Below are 16,943 nucleotides of genomic sequence, written 5' to 3' on the forward strand. Positions count from 1 at the left end.
TTTTTTTCAAAAAAGGAAGAACATAATATAGCAAGTCAGACGGCTTATACGGCTGACTGTAGTTATCTTAAAAGCGGTAATTCTAGTAACCGCGAACTGGCGTCACGCTCTGAAATGATATTTAATTTGAATTGTCGCATTTCTCATGTGAATAAAATTGACGAGAATATAGAGGGGAATAAGCTGTGTTGGCAGATAATAACATTTTATTTTCCTGTTTATTATATGTGTATGTGTGTGCGTGTGTATTTTTGTGAATGTATACCTGCGCTTGCGCGCGCTTTTGATGCCCATGTGTCTCTACCCTAACCCTCTTACCAACGCTAGATATGTATTTTTTTTACAAATAAGTCTATGGTGGGTCCAACAGAACAGTAGAGCTTGTGTCCTGTTGACGAGGAGGTTGGGGTCCTATAAAATAGGAGGCTTGCGTCAAATCAAAAAATGGGACCTTGGGTCCTATAAAAGGGGAGGCTTGGGTCCTATAAAAGGGAAGGCTTGGGTCCTATAAAAGGGAAGGCTTTGGTCCTATAAAAGGGGAGGCTTGGGTCCTATCGAAGGGGAGGTTTGGGTCCTATTAAAAGGGAGGCGGGTCATAGAGAAGGCGTGTCCTATAAAAGGGGAGGCTTGGGTCCTATTAAAAAATGGGAGCATTGGGTCCTATAAAAGGCTAAGGCTTGGGTCCTATAAAAAGGAAGGCTTGGGTCCTTTAAAAGGGGAGGCTTGGGCAGTGGCGAGGTCGGGTGTCACCCCCCCCCCCCCCAGAGGCGTAGCGACGCTTCCCGGGGACAAACTTTCAAATTTTCGATTTGCGCCCCCCCCCCTCAAACTTTCGATTTGCAACCTCCCCCTCAAGTTTTTCTTTATATATTTTGCTATATTTTGCCTTAGTGTCACCCCCCCCCCCCCCTAAATGGTGTCACCTGGTGCGGTCCGCACCCCCGCCCCCCCCCCCCCCCCTCGTTACGCCTCTGGGCTTGGGTCCTATAAAAGGGGAGGCTTGGGCCCTCTAGTATGGGAGGTTTGGTTCCTAAAAAAGGGAGACTTGGGTCATAGAGAAGGCGTGGGTCCTATAGAATGTGAGGCTTAGGTCCTGTAGGTAAGGGTCCTATAAATGGGGAGTCTTATTGGAGCTGATCAAACAACATCCTTAAAGTCGGTTATCTATCTATATATATATATCTATATATATAATTCTCTTCTGGGAGCCGCTAGAAAACAAGCTGCAAACGCGCCTAGAAAACAAGCTGTAAACGCGCTCCCTACCTCCCCACCCCTACATGGTTTTAGTGAGCTGTGTTCACTCTAAATGTTTACAAGCAGAGCCAACGATTTTAAACGTAGGGGGGAGGGGGGGGGGGGGGAAGGAAGGGGGGGGGGTTATGGTCCTTAACGAGCTACTTATAATGTTTTAAAGAAATATTTTCAGCGGCAGCGTTGGTACTGTTGAATTCACAAATTATGAATTACTGAAAAGTAGAAAAAACAACAACTAAATAGCGGCGTATGTTATGCCGCGGGCCGGCTCGTATCTATATATATATAATTCTCTTCTGGGAGCCGTTAGAAAACAAGCTGCAAACGCTCTCCCTACCTCCCCACCCCTACATGGTTTTAGTGAGCTGTGTTCACTCTAAATGTTTACAGAGCCTGAGTTATTGACGACTATTAGGGGCAGATAATTTAGTTTGAAACTATTTTAAACGTAGGGGGGGGGGTTAACTATGTAGAGTTTACTTTAACGGAGGGGGGGGGGAGGGGGAGGGGGGGGGGGTTATTGTCCTTAGCGGGCTACTTATAGTATTTTAAAGAACTATTTTCAGTGGCAGCGATGGTAGTGTCGAATTCACAAATTATGAATAACTGAAAAGTAGAAAAAACAACAACTAAATAGCGGCGTATGATAAACCGTCAGAATATCAAGCGGGCGATGTCATGCGTGGTTAAAACGGTTGCATAATACACGCTTAGTCCTACAGGTTAAGGGTTAAAGGTTACAAGTTAACGGGTCTTTACACTGCGGCAGTGCCGTAGCCAGGAATTGGACTTGGGAGGGGTTCAAATATTTTTTCCAAAATCATATATATATATATATATATATATATATATATATATATATATATATATATATATATATATATATATATATATATATATATATATATATATAGGGGTGTGAGTATAACCCCCTTAACACCCCCTTGCATACGCCATTGCACTGCGGTAATATTAGAATGTAACATTGCATTAAAACTGGTGATAATAACTGTCTTATTTAAGTAGGCTGACTTCTTCAATGGAATGTTAATTGAAAATCAGCGAAATACTAAAAAGGAATAGTTTTAACAATATGTTTTATTAAACTTAGTAGGTAAGTGATAGTTGAGAGGTTGTGGTCGGAAGTTTGTGTATAAAAATGGGGTGGAAGTTTGTTTGTGATTGATATAGTGAGAGTGGTTTGTGTGGCGTAGTGCAGTTTATTTAATTATGGTCTAAGTTTGTCTGTCTGTGTGAAATTCTACGTAAACAAGCTAAGAAGACAGATCAAATGGTTTTCAATGGTAACATTAAAAGAAATATTTTTTTCATATTTTCCCTTCGTGTTTTTTTTTATGTTTATCCTAGCAACTGATCTCGACATCTGGGAATCTCACTAAACATACATTTTAAACCAGATTTGTGTCTGTCATGCAACAATCTTTGCAGCTAATTAAACTATGATTTGAACAGGACGTCAAAATAATTGTTTAGCGTTGCAAGGGAGGCTACTTTAAAATTACTAAAAGCAAATGAGAAATATACCTGATTATCTCCCTTATGATTAGACTAGGTCGCCAAAATCATTTTTCAACCTTGCAAGGGAGGCTACTAAAATATTACTAAAAGCCAATGAGAAATATATCTGATTATCTCCCTTAATATTTTGCCAACTGAATGTTCGTATTTCATCGAATGCTGATCAGTTTGATTCACGTATCTCTTCTCCTTCCCCCTGAAGAAACCCTGAAGCTGATTCTGCAGGGGGAATGCAGGAAAGAAACATTGGTCTCATCAGTAAATGATCAAACCATTCAATTTTAGATGACAATCTCAAGTATTGGGGTGATTGATAATGTGATAGTTCTAAAATTGTTAATTATATATAAGTCAACTCAATGTCTTTTTCATCATCAAGATTGACCTTTGATCTTTTATACTGGAACATTGGTGGTAGGCCTATGTAAGCAGGGATTAGGGTTGGCCTTTTTTTGTGTTGCCCTAATAAATTTTAGAACCACTCCAAGTTTGATAAAAATTGAAACAACCCACGTAGTGTTGATACATCTCTGGAGATACTTGTTATTTTTGTGTGCATTTATGGTTCAAAATGTTTACATTTATGTTTTTTCATCAATTCAATGTAATATTATTTAAAATTTAAAGTTCCACTTTAGACCTGATTATCCATTTAAGTGGTTCATGTTTCTTGATCTTGACATACTAAGTGATACTGTGGTCAGCACTATGCCCATACACTTTCACTTCCCCAAAAGTATCCATCAGCATTGGGTGTACTCAAGGACAACCTACAGACACAAGTTCAAACCCTCAAGACCTCAGGTTCGCAGCCAAAAGATCTACCATACTACCCTCATGTAGTAAAATTATAAGCATTCTATTAGATTGGTTTGAAGTTTAGGTAAAGGCTAGTTTGACTATTGTTTCTTACTTAATTAATTTGAAACTGTCATCTAAATTTGGTGCTTACCTCTTGAGAAAAAAAAATGTAAATTAAAAGTGGTTTGTATGTAATAATTTTGCACACTTCTTAAAATAGAATAATAATTATAATTGAGTACTGCCTACAATGGTTTAAATTAACTTATTTCACTCACCTCTAAAACTTTAATAATTTAAAAAATGCTTTTTACTCGAACTGGTTTTCATTTACGTAAGATTTGGTTTAAATTTTTGTAAACCTTTTAAAACAAAACAATGAAAATGTGTAGGGCCTACTCAAAAAGGTTTGAATAAACTTTTTCATTTTTGTAACCTTAAAATACAATATAATTATTTAAAATAGCTAACCTCCATAAGGTCTACTACTCAATATGGAGTTAATGAAATTTAAAGGCATGCAGTAATGCTATCCTCACAGATCTCTAGATTGTTTCATAATGCAGTGCCCTGAATACATTTTGCCTGAAGTTCACTGTGCCTGACTGGTAAAAAATTAACTCCTATATTTTACTTGCCCATTTGGCCTCCAGGTACAGTATTTTATTTACCTGCCAGTGAATTAACTGTTTTTATATAGAATCTATGCCCAAATGGCCTCGAACTGCAGTATTTTATGAACTCCATTGAATGAACAACTAAAGAAAACAAAGCAGGCATACAAATCAAAGAACTACTGTGAATAGTATGATCTTTATTCGAATAAGTGGCATTAAAAAATGGAGAAAAAAAAACTTCTGACAGTTGTTAAAAAAAAACACTACAGTACATGAACGATGTATCACAGTTTCCTCCAGCAAAATCGAAACAAAGTTTTTTCTGCCCCATTCGGGTTTTAGTGCAAAAATTAGATTTGGGAGATTCAAAGTACACGGGGTAGAAAAACAGAGATTTGGAATGTTGGGAGGAAAGCTATCAGCTACACATAAAGCTATAAATGCCTTTTTTTTTCGTCAAATGACTAAAAACAAATAAAAACGGTGAAGATTCTTTGCCAGCAGGCCAGCAAGTTTTCAAATGCATTATTCTGGTCCATTCCACATTGGGGATAGTGATTTACAATGTAAATACAATACCCGGCCGTAAAGGGAAACCAATGTGATATACCCCTCATAGAGTTCCGCAGCTTTAAAAATATTTACATTTTAGACCAGAATCAACCACACAAATACACTGTGCGGTAATGTGTGGGACATTTTTTTTAGTTTAAAAAAAGGGGAAATGTAGAGGGGGGCAGGGGTTGAATCCCAAAAAAATAAGATCCTGATTATAGTTCGATGAAACTACAAGACAAAACAAATGATAGAACAGAATTTTCATTTTCAAAAATTCTGTTTCTCACAACGACTAATTGCAATATAATACAGTTTGAACAGTTAAAAAATAGTTTTTACATCATACACAAAATGGTGAAGTTTTTTTTCATGGGACAGATTCACCCCTCAAACCTACACCTGGGCAGGTACAGAGATTCTGCTTGGCCAACCTTAACTTTGGACACTGTCCAAGCCTACTGAATTCTAGGTAAGAAAAATTGGTCCAAGAAAAAACAACATGCACGCTCCAGTTATTAAAATTGGTTTCCAAATTCAATTTAGGACTTCAGGTCAACTGGAAATAAACTCTTTGGTTTGTTTTTTCTGACCTTTGGCCACACAACTATATTTTTATCTGGCCACACAAAACATCCTATTTAAGAAACTTGGATCAGCCATAAGTTACATCACCAAATCACGAGGATAATAATTTTAAAAACAATCTACACCAACAAAAGCAACATTCATGTCTATCTAGTGTGATGTTTGACACTCCTAGTAGTGATTTCATACTGCTAATAGAAAAGCAAATCTGTCCACTTTAAATAGGACAACATGGGCCACAACTCTACAAATAAACTGGAAAATATCACTAACTTTTAAGTATTTTAATCATGTAAAAATAAAATGTCATTTTCAAAATATCAAGCAATACTTGTACACAACTGAAGTCTTTCATCAAACATTCACTAACCACACTTAACTTTGTTATACAAAAATACATTCAAACACATCAAATTTGCTAGTGGTCAGTTTGCACATACTTCAAACATATTTTTATGCACTAAAAATGACCTATGACCTACATTGCAGGTGCAAACTAATTGTTTTCGTGACTCATCTTCACTTAATTTAATAGTAAGTTTCTCTTTCCACAAAACCTCCTGGATGTCTTCTAAGTATAAATTTGCGGACCTCGTCGTAGATGAAAATAGCCAAACTGTAGGGGAGGGCAACCAACCACCATGTGAATCTGAAAATATGTACAAAAAAAATCAAAAATAAGTTACGTGTATTAAAATATAAAGACAAAAACTAAATAATGCCATTAAAAATTGGAAATGACAAAAAATAACAAACTATACAAAATCAAATTACTAAATTTAAGGATAAACAACTTTTATATAAATGAATAGATTTTTAGCTTAAAATAAATTTTTCTTCCTCGGTTAACAAACTGTGTAAGTGTATTTCTAATCTATAACAAGGGGATTATAGTGCACCTAAGCTCTTAATGTTCTCAAAATGTTTAAGGCTCCTACAGGTTTAGACAGAATCAGACAAAATGGCTGGGAATAGACTAATCACAGTATGTCATATGCCATTAGCACGACAAGATTTAAAAGAAAATTTTGTTTTGTTTTTCTTTAATTAACAGATAATAAAAAAAGTTAACTCTTACCTGAGAGGTTGCATACGTAGACCTTTGTCCAGTCCAGGGCAATAGCACAAGAAAGCAGCCAGAGCAGTTTCAAAGAACAGACCAAAAGTAAGACGGTGATTTCTGGAAAAATTTAAATTGTCACATTATTATGAAATATTTATCAAAATGTATTATGAGCAAAGTAGAATTTAAAAGTGACACTCAAAAAAAAAAAGTTAAAGTAGGATAAAACAAATATTCAAAATAAAATACAATATTATCAAAGTTTTCTAAAGGTTCACTCACTTCATTCCCTGTTGGAAAAGTGAAAGACGTCTGGTCTTGCAGATGATTAAATCAGCCCACTGGACAATTACAATGGACACAAAGAAAGCTGTGTGGCAGGTGTACTCAAGCTTCTTGCGTTGAGAGTAAGTCTGGATAGAAATTTGGGTAAATTAAGACAAGATTGATCTACTTTAAAATATTATAAAAACATTAGAAAATCATATTTAATCTTAAGACATTTAATCCCAATGTAGAGACCAATTTTTGTGGTAGGCCACTTATTTAGGTACTAACCCATTCTTGTCCGTAGGAATCTTCTAAATCGTTGATACCAAGGGAATCCCACTCCTTACGAATGCCCAGAAGACGGCTCATCCAAAATCCATTTTCACCCATGATAACAAAATAGGTGAAGAAGCCAGCAGTGGCTTGGATCATACCAATCTGACCATAGGCCATACTAATCAGTCTGTGGACAGAGAGAATATTTTATTACATTTTATAATTTGTGTAAACATGGCAAAGTAAGCAAAAAAGTAAGTATGGCCACAACACTAACAAGCAGATTTAAAAACAAGTTAATTAAAAAAGTCTAGTGACATTTATGCGCAATTTCCTTATGTTATCTAAAAATAGCTCTGACGTATAATGATTGGGTGCGTTCAAGCTTGAAGAGCGATCGGTTTGTAGGTGTTTATGTAATTTTAAAATTTGTGACCGAACGAGAGGATATTTTTGAAAACTTTCTTCGGCAATACTGTTCTAAATTATGGCAGGAATCGATTGGTACATGTTTCAAGTCGCTAAGTGGTCTGGTTGCCGAGATATGGGCCAAAAACTGCATTTTTTCGAGGTTATTTGGCTTTTACGGGAAATACATGAAAGAAACCCGGAATTTTTATGGCCTATGCTCATTCTCGTAACTTGCTTAACATAATTGCTTTTGGAACTAGTCATCGATATTGCTTCGTTGAGGAGGAGATACGACTTAAAGCCCGGACACACATTCATCCATCCATCCATCCATTCCCAGAAATGACGAGTTAATAAACGCAATTCTCCAGAATGGAAATTGCGCTAAAAAAAAACTAAGTACAGTTTACTTTTTTAAATTTAAAAACAAATTGTAAGAAGCTTACCTGTCATTGACAAGTTTATCTTTAAGTGGGTTACGAGGTAATCTCTTCATGATGTCGAGTTCAGCCTGTTCATAAGCCAAAGAGATAGCAGGGACCATGTCAGTTCCAAGATCAATACACAAGATGGTGATGGTACCCAGAGGAAGAGGAATATCAGCAAGGATGAACAGCAAGAATGGTGAGATCTCAGGAATATTGGAGGTCAGTGTGTAGGCAATTGACTTTTTCAAGTTGTCGAAGATCAATCTACCCTCCTCAACACCAGTCACAATGGAGGCAAAGTTGTCGTCAAGTAAAATCATGTCTGCAGCTTGTTTGCTCACATCACTACCAGCAATACCCATAGCAACACCTGAAATTTTATTGATTAAAGATTTTATGATTGTCTATTTAACTGTATTTTAAGTTCAATCATTTGAACCATCTTTGAAGTTAAAAATCATATAAAAATGAGCACAAAAAATATATTTACCAATATCAGCTTTTTTGAGAGCAGGTGAGTCATTGACACCATCACCAGTAACAGCCACAATTTGACCCTGTCTCTGGCAGCCCTCTACAATGATAAGTTTCTGCTGTGGTGAGGTACGTGCAAATACAATTTCACTATGGTTGATTAAAATCTCATCAATCTGAGCTGGAGTCATGTCCCTTAGATCACCACCATGGATGACTGCTGCCTTAGCCTCTCTGTAAAGATAAACAACCATAATAATTACAATCATTCAGCTTCTTCATGTCAATGTACAAATGTTCTCTAAATGCTAACTAAAAACTTCATAAGAACTGGATTCTTAGGATGGTTATCATACTAGATTAACTGAAGAAAAGATTGGTTATTCATAATCCTGACCACAATATAGATTAACTGTATTTCACCTGAATATACATTTTCAATAAAAGGGTACTTCATGATCAAGTGCAGATAAAGAATGAGAATATATATTTAAAACAAACTGCAAGGTCAGAAAAAAAAACACTACTTCCCAAATCTGAATTCCACAGTGCCACAGATTCAAAGATAAGAAGAAAATAGTTGACTTACCTAGGATCAACTTCCTCGACTGGAATGCCTCTCTCAGCAGCAATGTCTTCAACAGTTTTGCTTCCTTCAGAGATGATGCCAACACCTTTGGCAATGGCCTTGGCTGTGATGGGGTGGTCACCAGTAACCATGATAACCTAGAAATTAATACATTTTTAAAAAAAAATAGAAAAAAAGCACAAAGAGCAAGTTGGTAAGATTTTAAAAGCAACATAATTATTCCCACTTGTTTGTTGTACCTAACAAACCCCTCCTTCATAACAATTGTTAAGTATCACACAGAAGAGCTCTGGTTTAGATTCTCACCTTAATGCCAGCACTCCTGCATTTCCCTACAGCATCAGGTACAGCAGCTCTGGGAGGGTCAATCATGGACATGAGACCAACAAATCGAAGTCCAGTAATGGGGAAGTTTGGACCTTCAGGGTCAAACACGTAGTTGGGTGGGTACTCAGCAGCAGGTAGAAGGTAATCACAGAATCCTGAAAAAAAAATTTTTACTTAGATAATTCACTTAAAACAATAGTTATGATGAAAATGATCTCTTTTAAATTTATAATTATTTTTAAAATGGAAAATGTTTATTTTTCATTGACAAGTTACCCAATTATCGTAATTTCTGGTAATCTTTTTCTAATATAAGTTCATAAAACTAGTACTTCTTACCCAAGACTCTCTCTCCAAGACCTCCAAGCTCCAAATATGCAGAGTTGAAAGCTTCCCTAAAGTTATCGTCCAAAGGCTGGTCTTTTCCGTGCATAAGTATGGAAGAGCAACGGTCCATGATTCTCTCTGGAGCACCTTTCATGACCAGCAAATACCTGGGGTCATTGGGGTCTTCTGTCTCATGGATAGATACCTGGAATATATTGGAATACATACCTTGATTAACATTAAGTAAAACACTGCAAAAGAAAGTTTATTTTTAATTCTTGCAAATAAAAATATATTACAATATTGAAGCTGATTCACATACATAAATACAGATTAAATTTACAAAAGTTTGCATGCAATGCTCACTACATTTTAATAATATATTATAGTTACACAATCTATATTTGCACCTGATATTTGTTAGTGGAATTAAATGGAATTTCGACAATCTTTTTGTTGCGACGTCTGAATTCTGTCACATTTCCAATAGACAGCTCAACACATTTAAGTAGGGCAGACTCTGAGGCATCACCGTTACATTCCCTGTAACAAACAAAATCCAAAATGAATTTTAAAAATATTTTAAAATTTAATATTTTAGTTGTTCAAAAAAAAAATGTTCCACAAAATACACCCAGAAGCGCTTTCCTGATTGATTGCAAGTTAAACATGATATCCCTAAATTTACCTTTTAAGAACTGGAACATTTTCCTGTCCAACCTTGAACTCAGCACGGTTACACAGCATACTAATACGGGCAAGGCTCATCCAGGTGGGATCAGTGCGTGAGTAGGAAGCATCTAGAAAGAAAAGGATTTTGAACAATTACACCTGATAAAACCTGCGGGGAAAGGGGGGGGGGGGGGTGGAACTGGAAAGGTGAAAAAAATTAGCAATCATCAAACAAAATGGATCAAATTATTTTGAACTCACTGGACTGGTCATCGCTGGTGTCTGCCTCAATGATTCTTCCATCAAACCACATGTGAGCAACCGTCATACGGTTCTGGGTCAAGGTTCCGGTCTTGTCGGAGCAGATGGTTGAGGTGGATCCCAGAGTTTCTACGGCTTCCAAGTTCTTGACAAGACAATTTTTCTTGGCCATACGCTTGGCTGTCAGGGTTAAGCATACCTAAAAAAAGACAGAAATCTTGTAGCTTAAATAAGTTTCAAATTATTTTTTTGTATTATCGATAAATTAAAAAATATTGAATTAAGAGTGAGTAGTCAAGTAACTTACAGTGACAGTAGCCAGCAGACCTTCAGGGACATTAGCCACAATGATACCAATCAAGAAGATCACAGCGTCCAACCAGAAATAGCCCAGGATGAAGGCGATGATGAAGAAGGTCACACCAAGGAACACAGCCACACCAGTGATGATATGGATGAAGTGAGCAATCTCTTTAGCAATTGGAGTTTCTCCCACTTCAAGACCAGAAGCCAAATTGGCAATACGACCCATGACGGAATTATCACCAATCTTGACAACAATACCACGAGCAGTTCCTGGAAATATGAATAATAGCAATAAATAAGTTTTAATAATATAATAGTGGATGTGACTGTCCTTGGAATGTTCATCATTTAGGGACTTTAATATCTATGATAAACCTGGATTTAAACGAAGCTATCGTTTCATTCCTGACTACAAAAACTAGTACAAATCACAATAAATTCAAAATAAAAATTACCTTCTACAGCATTGGTAGAAAAGAACGCCAGATTTCTTGTCTCAAGAGGGTTCTCGTGTGTGAATTCTGCAGTTCTAGACTGTGGCTCAGATTCTCCAGTCAAAGATGAGTTATCGACCTATAAGACACATTTAAATATTTTAAAAAGAGTTTGACTGCATGAATCTAAAAAAAACTATTATTAGATATATAAAAAACTAAGATAAATGATAAAAACGAATTCTGTAAGTTAACAGTAAAAACAGTTTAAGATTTAATAAAGTGTTATTTACCTTGAAGCCATGGGCGGAGATGATCCTAATATCAGCAGGGACTCTGTCACCAAACTTGACCTCTACAATATCTCCTAGAACAAGCTCCTCAGCACGAATGCTAAGCTTTTGACCACCACGTACAACAATAGCATACTGAAATGTATAACAATAGCATACTGAAATGTATAATAGCATACTGAAATTTGATGACATAAAATAAGCTATCATATTTACAGAAGAATATACCAAAACAGCATATAAAAATAAAATTAATCACTTAACCAACCTGAGGAACCATGTTCTTGAACGAGTCCATGATACGTGAGCTTTTTGCCTCTTGGTAGTATGAGAAACAACCAGTTACAACGACGACAGCAGTTAAGACAATGCCAAGGTATAACTGCAAGATAAGAAACATTAAAATTCATTCTCAAAATATTTATAAAATAAATGAACGATCATCTAAGTATATTGAAACATTGAACGTTTTATGATTAGATTTTTTTTAATGCTTACATTATCGCCTGGAGGATCCTCTGTTTGACTTGCTTGGATGGAATAGGCAATGTAACACAAAATGGCACCAATCCACAGTAGGAGAGAGAACCCAGTGAACAATACTTTACAAAACTTCACCCATTCAGGCGTCGTTTTCGGCGGAGTTAACATATTCGGCCCATCTCGTGCTAAGATTTCTTTGGCTCTTTCTGGCGTATGACCCTAGATTTTGAAAAGAATATTTATAAAATAATGAAATTTTTTTACACTATTACTATTAAAAAGAATATGAAATAAAAAGAATTTTAACACTATTAATTTTAGAAAGAATATAAAATAATGAATTTTTTAAAACTATTATATTTACTTTTTTTAAAACATGAACAATTTTATTCATAATAATTATAATTTTTTTTACAAAAGTCATATTCTAGTGAATTTAAAATTAAATTGACTAGGTTTTTAAATATTTCTTGCTGGCAAAATATTTAAAATATATCGGAATACCGAATGTCTCCAGTTTTAAATGTTTCAGATTAAGACACCAAAGATGACTTACATTGTTTGGATCGGCTCCGTTTCTCTCGTACAACTCTTCAATTGGAATTTTGTGCTCATCCATATCCAACTCCTGCTTGAGCTCATCCAGCTTCTCCTCTCCCTTCTTCTTCTTCTTTTTCTTTTCATCTCCAGAGGGAGTGACTGCATAGCGGTAGCTTTCAGCCCTTGGGCCCCCCTGGAAGTATCAACAAAAACATGTATCTACATGTCATAGAACTCTGATGAATTTTATATCAAACAATAAAACAAAGTCAAAATTTAGGCACCAATCACTATTTCCAAGTGTAATAAAATTACTGCAGTAGAACTAGGTATATTATAATTAACACTTAACTACAATTTAATGCTCAGAACTGTGTTATATCACAATGACTGAATCTAATGGTTATTAAGTGAAGTGACATTCTAACCAAAAACTAGCTCAGCAAGCTTTTTAATTAAGAACTCTAAAGAAAGTAGACATTTTAGTTTGTGTGTATAGTATGATGTAACCAATGCTGAAGTAACTTAAATTTCCAACTACTTATTGTTCATACAAATAACTTAAATTTAAAGAAGTTTTAGCTAACAATTTTTTTCTTCGACCAATATTTATAAAAGCAATACTATTAGTACTGAATTGTTTGTTAGCTTTGAAGTAAAATATAAATATTAATGAGCACCTCGCTCAAAAAATCTAAACTTATATCCAAAAGTATTTAACAGTTGTAGTCAAGAGCTTAGCATAAGGGCTTAACTTAAGAGTTCCCTAAATTAGAAAAAAGAATGTTCAGTTTTATGTTTCTGTACAGTTCCAGTTTTTATTTCATTGATAATGATTTAAGTGATCACTAAATAGGTCCTTCTAACCAACATTTTAAATTATTTTTGTGATCCCCATTTCTAACCAAGTAAAAAACAAAATTTATGGTAGAACAAAAAAAAATTATGGTATTTTCTCTGCAGTTATTGGTGTAAAGAACAGATCAAGGATTTAAGTTCAGTTCAGGATTAGAGCTGAAAGTTAATCCAACCTCACAACAACAAAAAAACTTGTGTATTTCTATTTGCTTTCAAAATTATTCACATTTCTGGTCCATGCAATTAAACCTGGATAATTTATTAATGATGAACAAGCAAAAAGCTAATGTTGAATAAATAAACTGATGTACCTTTATTATTTTACATGTACATCTAAAACAGAAAAATAAATTACATAATTTTAATACAACCCCACCCAGTGGCGGAACTAGAAAAAAAAGGCTCCCCCGCAAAGAAAAAATTAGGGCCCCCTATATATATATATATATATATATATATATATATATATATATATATATATATATATATATATATATATCCTAACTGAGTAATTTATTGCAATATATAACCATTCTGAGATAACAAACCAGAAAAAATTTAGTCCAAACTTATATGTTATCGAGAAAGTTTCAATAACATGCTGGTCAAAAATATATAAAGACGTTAGCTTGATTCGTGAATGGTTTCTCGCGTTATGTTTATTGTTTTCATTTTCGGCTTTTATAATATCAATTTCGAAAACATTGATTTTTATATCTATACTATTGCATAGTATGTCTTATTTAAATAATAATTCAGAGAATCAATTGCTTGTTAATATACATAGTACAAAACTATTTAAATGAGCTTTGTGGGCATCTCTATTTTAAAGAAGGGCAGTAAGTCATGGAAGTAGTGTGAATGTTTATCTACCTTTCAAACTATAGCTCTTGTAGATTTTAAAATATCTTTCTACGCAACAATCTCTGCTATAGTAGACCTGTTTTTTTTTTTTTTTTTTACAAAACCACTTTCATAATTTTTGAAAAAAAATTCATTGTTTTTTGGTCGGAACTGGGCCCCTAAACGTCCTGGGCCCCCCCGCATTGCGGGGTCTGGCGGTATGGTAGTTCCGCCCCTGACCCCACCATGTAGACAGACTAGATAGCAAATGTTACACTGAAATTAAAAAAAGTCTTGGAAATAGTTGCCAAATAAGTTGATTGGTAAAATTTAAAATCAAATCAATTATGTCCTCAATCTGATGTTTATTAAGGACAAACAACTTTGTACAGCTGTAAAGCTTTTTTTTTAACATGGTTCATTAAATTTAGTATGACTTAAATTACAATTATTATTTTATTATCAAGAGTAATCTAGGCTATAGTATTTCAAAAGAAGTGAACCATTTAATTTTGAAACTTGAGTGACATGTTCCTCTTCCATAGCCCTAATTATTTTCCCACTGACAAAGGAAGTGTAAATTCCCTTCAATAAGATTCAATATTTTATTGATCTACTAGACCAAGCTCTAGATCTAGATCTATGTCATAGATTTGGTTTCAATGGAGCAGAACTAAAACCATATTTGTAGTAAAAACCCTTTAGTCTTTAGTCTAACTTAACTAGTTATTTTACTTTGGATTGTTGAACTGAACTATTTCTCTATTCAAATTGGCCCTATATTCACTTTATTTATGCATACAAGGGTTATTTTTTTTTTTTTGAAAACTAATTCATTTAGGGCCTAAATTGCTAAATTGTGTTTAAATGATGGGTTTGCAGTCTGCTTAGGATTATAAACTTTAAGAATTCATTCAATCTCCATTAGATTTCTAGATTCCAGCTATTATAGTTATATATTAGTTAGATCTAGATCTAGTACAGTCTAGAAATAGATTCCTTGATCATCTAGACTAGATCTCTAGATCAGATCTTCTTTAATAGATCTAGACTCCAGGCCTCAATTAAAATTTACTAGAGAGCTAATGCCTAATGTAGGGCCTATTTCTTTCTTAAACCCAATGTTGTGAATGTAGATCTAGATCTAGATCTAATCTAGATCTAGATTCTAGGTGAATGTAGATCAAGTGGTTTTTTTTTTGTTAGTTTTTTTTTTTTATTGTGTGCTTTTTGTTGAATTCATTCATTAAAACAGTTGTAGGTCTATATGTCGAGGGTTATGATGAAAATAGGATGTGACATAATAATAATAGAACAACCTTTACAATGTCCTCTAAACTGGCAAGGCTCATGAATATTCATGAGGTAGCCGGATGAAATGACCTAATTTGTATTTTGTTCATTTTTTTTACTTATTTTGTAAGGTCTACCAGATTTGGGTAAAAAATAAAGCAGAGACGGATCGTGATTCGGAAAATGAATCACGAACATATTTTAGGGTACTTTAGGAAATATGTTTAATGTAAGTAAGAGTTCCTGCCGACTGACTCAATGCGGAAATGAGGAGCCCAAATTCGACTAACGACCGCATATCCCAACTCCACTGGCTAGAGGTCACGGATGATTTTCTCGCATTAAAATATTTATTCACAATTGTAAATACGACTTTTAACACACTCGTGGCAAAATGGTTGTATCTACAGTAATATCAACTTACGAATACAGCACTCGGATGGTTAAAAACCTCGCCTAATCCTCCTTACCTGTTTGTTAACTTTATTCGCCGCCATGATGAATGTGTCTTGCTAGGTGGCGCTCTGTTAAAGTGACGTCACAATATGAGGACAAATTAAAAAACCGTTAATAAATGAAAAAATTTTTACTGACAAAGCCCTCTGCCTGGTAAACAAACCACGGTGTCTTAAACTAAGAACACTCGGGTAAATAAATTTAAAAAAAAAATTCACAGTTTTTTTTTCCACATATATCCTTAACACATCGATAATGTGAAAGTAGTCCCTACATTCGAAAGTAAAAAGAATCAACACGTGACCACACAGTGATCTCTTGTGGGTCCTCTGACAATGGTCCGCCCCGTCTACCGCTGGCGGATAAAGTGGCAAAACAAGAGGTCGCCTCGAGGGTTTTATACTCCGACCTTCATCTCCTAGGTCCCTCGGCCCATTAACCTGATGTCATACTGCCAGGCGTATTATCTTATGCCCGGACACTCATTAGATGTAATAAGTTTAATTAAGAATTGCTTAAAACCTTTGATATACCTCTACGGGTAACCCCCTCCCCCTTACTTAAAGCTGTTTTATATACAGGTGTGATATTCTTCCTTCGTATCAGCGAAGCGTGCTCGAGTTGAACCGGCTAGCGTAAAGAAGAATTGGTGAACTGACTTTCACGTTCTTGAGTGTCTAATACGGTTCAATGCATACACACCGTATATGTATATTTCATGTTATAGCTCAAGTTGTGGCCCATTGCAACAATACTGTATGAGTTATCTCCCCTTTTCGATTGTGATTTGTAAATTCGACTTTTTAAAAACTTCCACTCTATTGTAAGCTTATCTTGTTTAACGTATGTATGCTATTTCTTTTGTTTATTTTTATTGCATAGTAAAGAATGGAATAATTGATGAGTAATATAAACTATTGATCGATTTATAAATATATTTTTAACGTGTTTAAAACCATACACAATGTAACTGTTTAGATGA

The 16,943-nt window shown here is 35.0% G+C and overlaps 1 protein-coding gene across 1 annotated transcript; it reads right to left on the bottom strand.

Annotated features, from left to right (window-relative positions):
- Window positions 1-4,391: 4,391 nt before the first annotated feature.
- On the bottom strand, window positions 4,392-16,348 carry LOC131927077 (sodium/potassium-transporting ATPase subunit alpha). Its single transcript, XM_059282735.1, has 20 exons — window positions 16,236-16,348; window positions 15,976-16,029; window positions 12,528-12,704; window positions 11,987-12,190; window positions 11,757-11,870; window positions 11,489-11,623; window positions 11,217-11,334; window positions 10,763-11,031; window positions 10,456-10,654; window positions 10,211-10,322; window positions 9,933-10,065; window positions 9,535-9,727; window positions 9,175-9,350; window positions 8,869-9,005; window positions 8,296-8,513; window positions 7,824-8,175; window positions 6,979-7,153; window positions 6,703-6,833; window positions 6,436-6,537; window positions 4,392-6,006 (listed from the first exon to the last, which is right to left on the bottom strand). The coding sequence occupies exons 2-20, from the start codon at window positions 16,000-16,002 to the stop codon at window positions 5,886-5,888; spliced, it is 3,093 nt and encodes a 1,030-aa protein (XP_059138718.1). The 5' UTR covers window positions 16,003-16,029; window positions 16,236-16,348; the 3' UTR covers window positions 4,392-5,885.
- Window positions 16,349-16,943: the final 595 nt, after the last annotated feature.

The sequence above is a fragment of the Physella acuta genome, unplaced genomic scaffold (genome assembly GCF_028476545.2).
Source record: "Physella acuta isolate Inbredline_101_S28 unplaced genomic scaffold, ASM2847654v3 ptg001371l, whole genome shotgun sequence".
Classification (NCBI taxonomy): Eukaryota; Metazoa; Mollusca; class Gastropoda; family Physidae; genus Physella; species Physella acuta.

Excerpts from the sequence above, each read along its gene's own strand:
- LOC131927077 (XM_059282735.1), bottom strand. The coding sequence starts at position 16,002 with ATGGCGGCGAATAAAGTTAACAAACAG. Across the intron at positions 6,538-6,702 it reads CTTTTCCAACAGGGAATGAA|AAATCACCGTCTTACTTTTG; the intron begins GTGAGTGAACCT and ends AAATTTTTCCAG. Across the intron at positions 6,007-6,435 it reads CTACGTATGCAACCTCTCAG|ATTCACATGGTGGTTGGTTG; the intron begins GTAAGAGTTAAC and ends ACATATTTTCAG.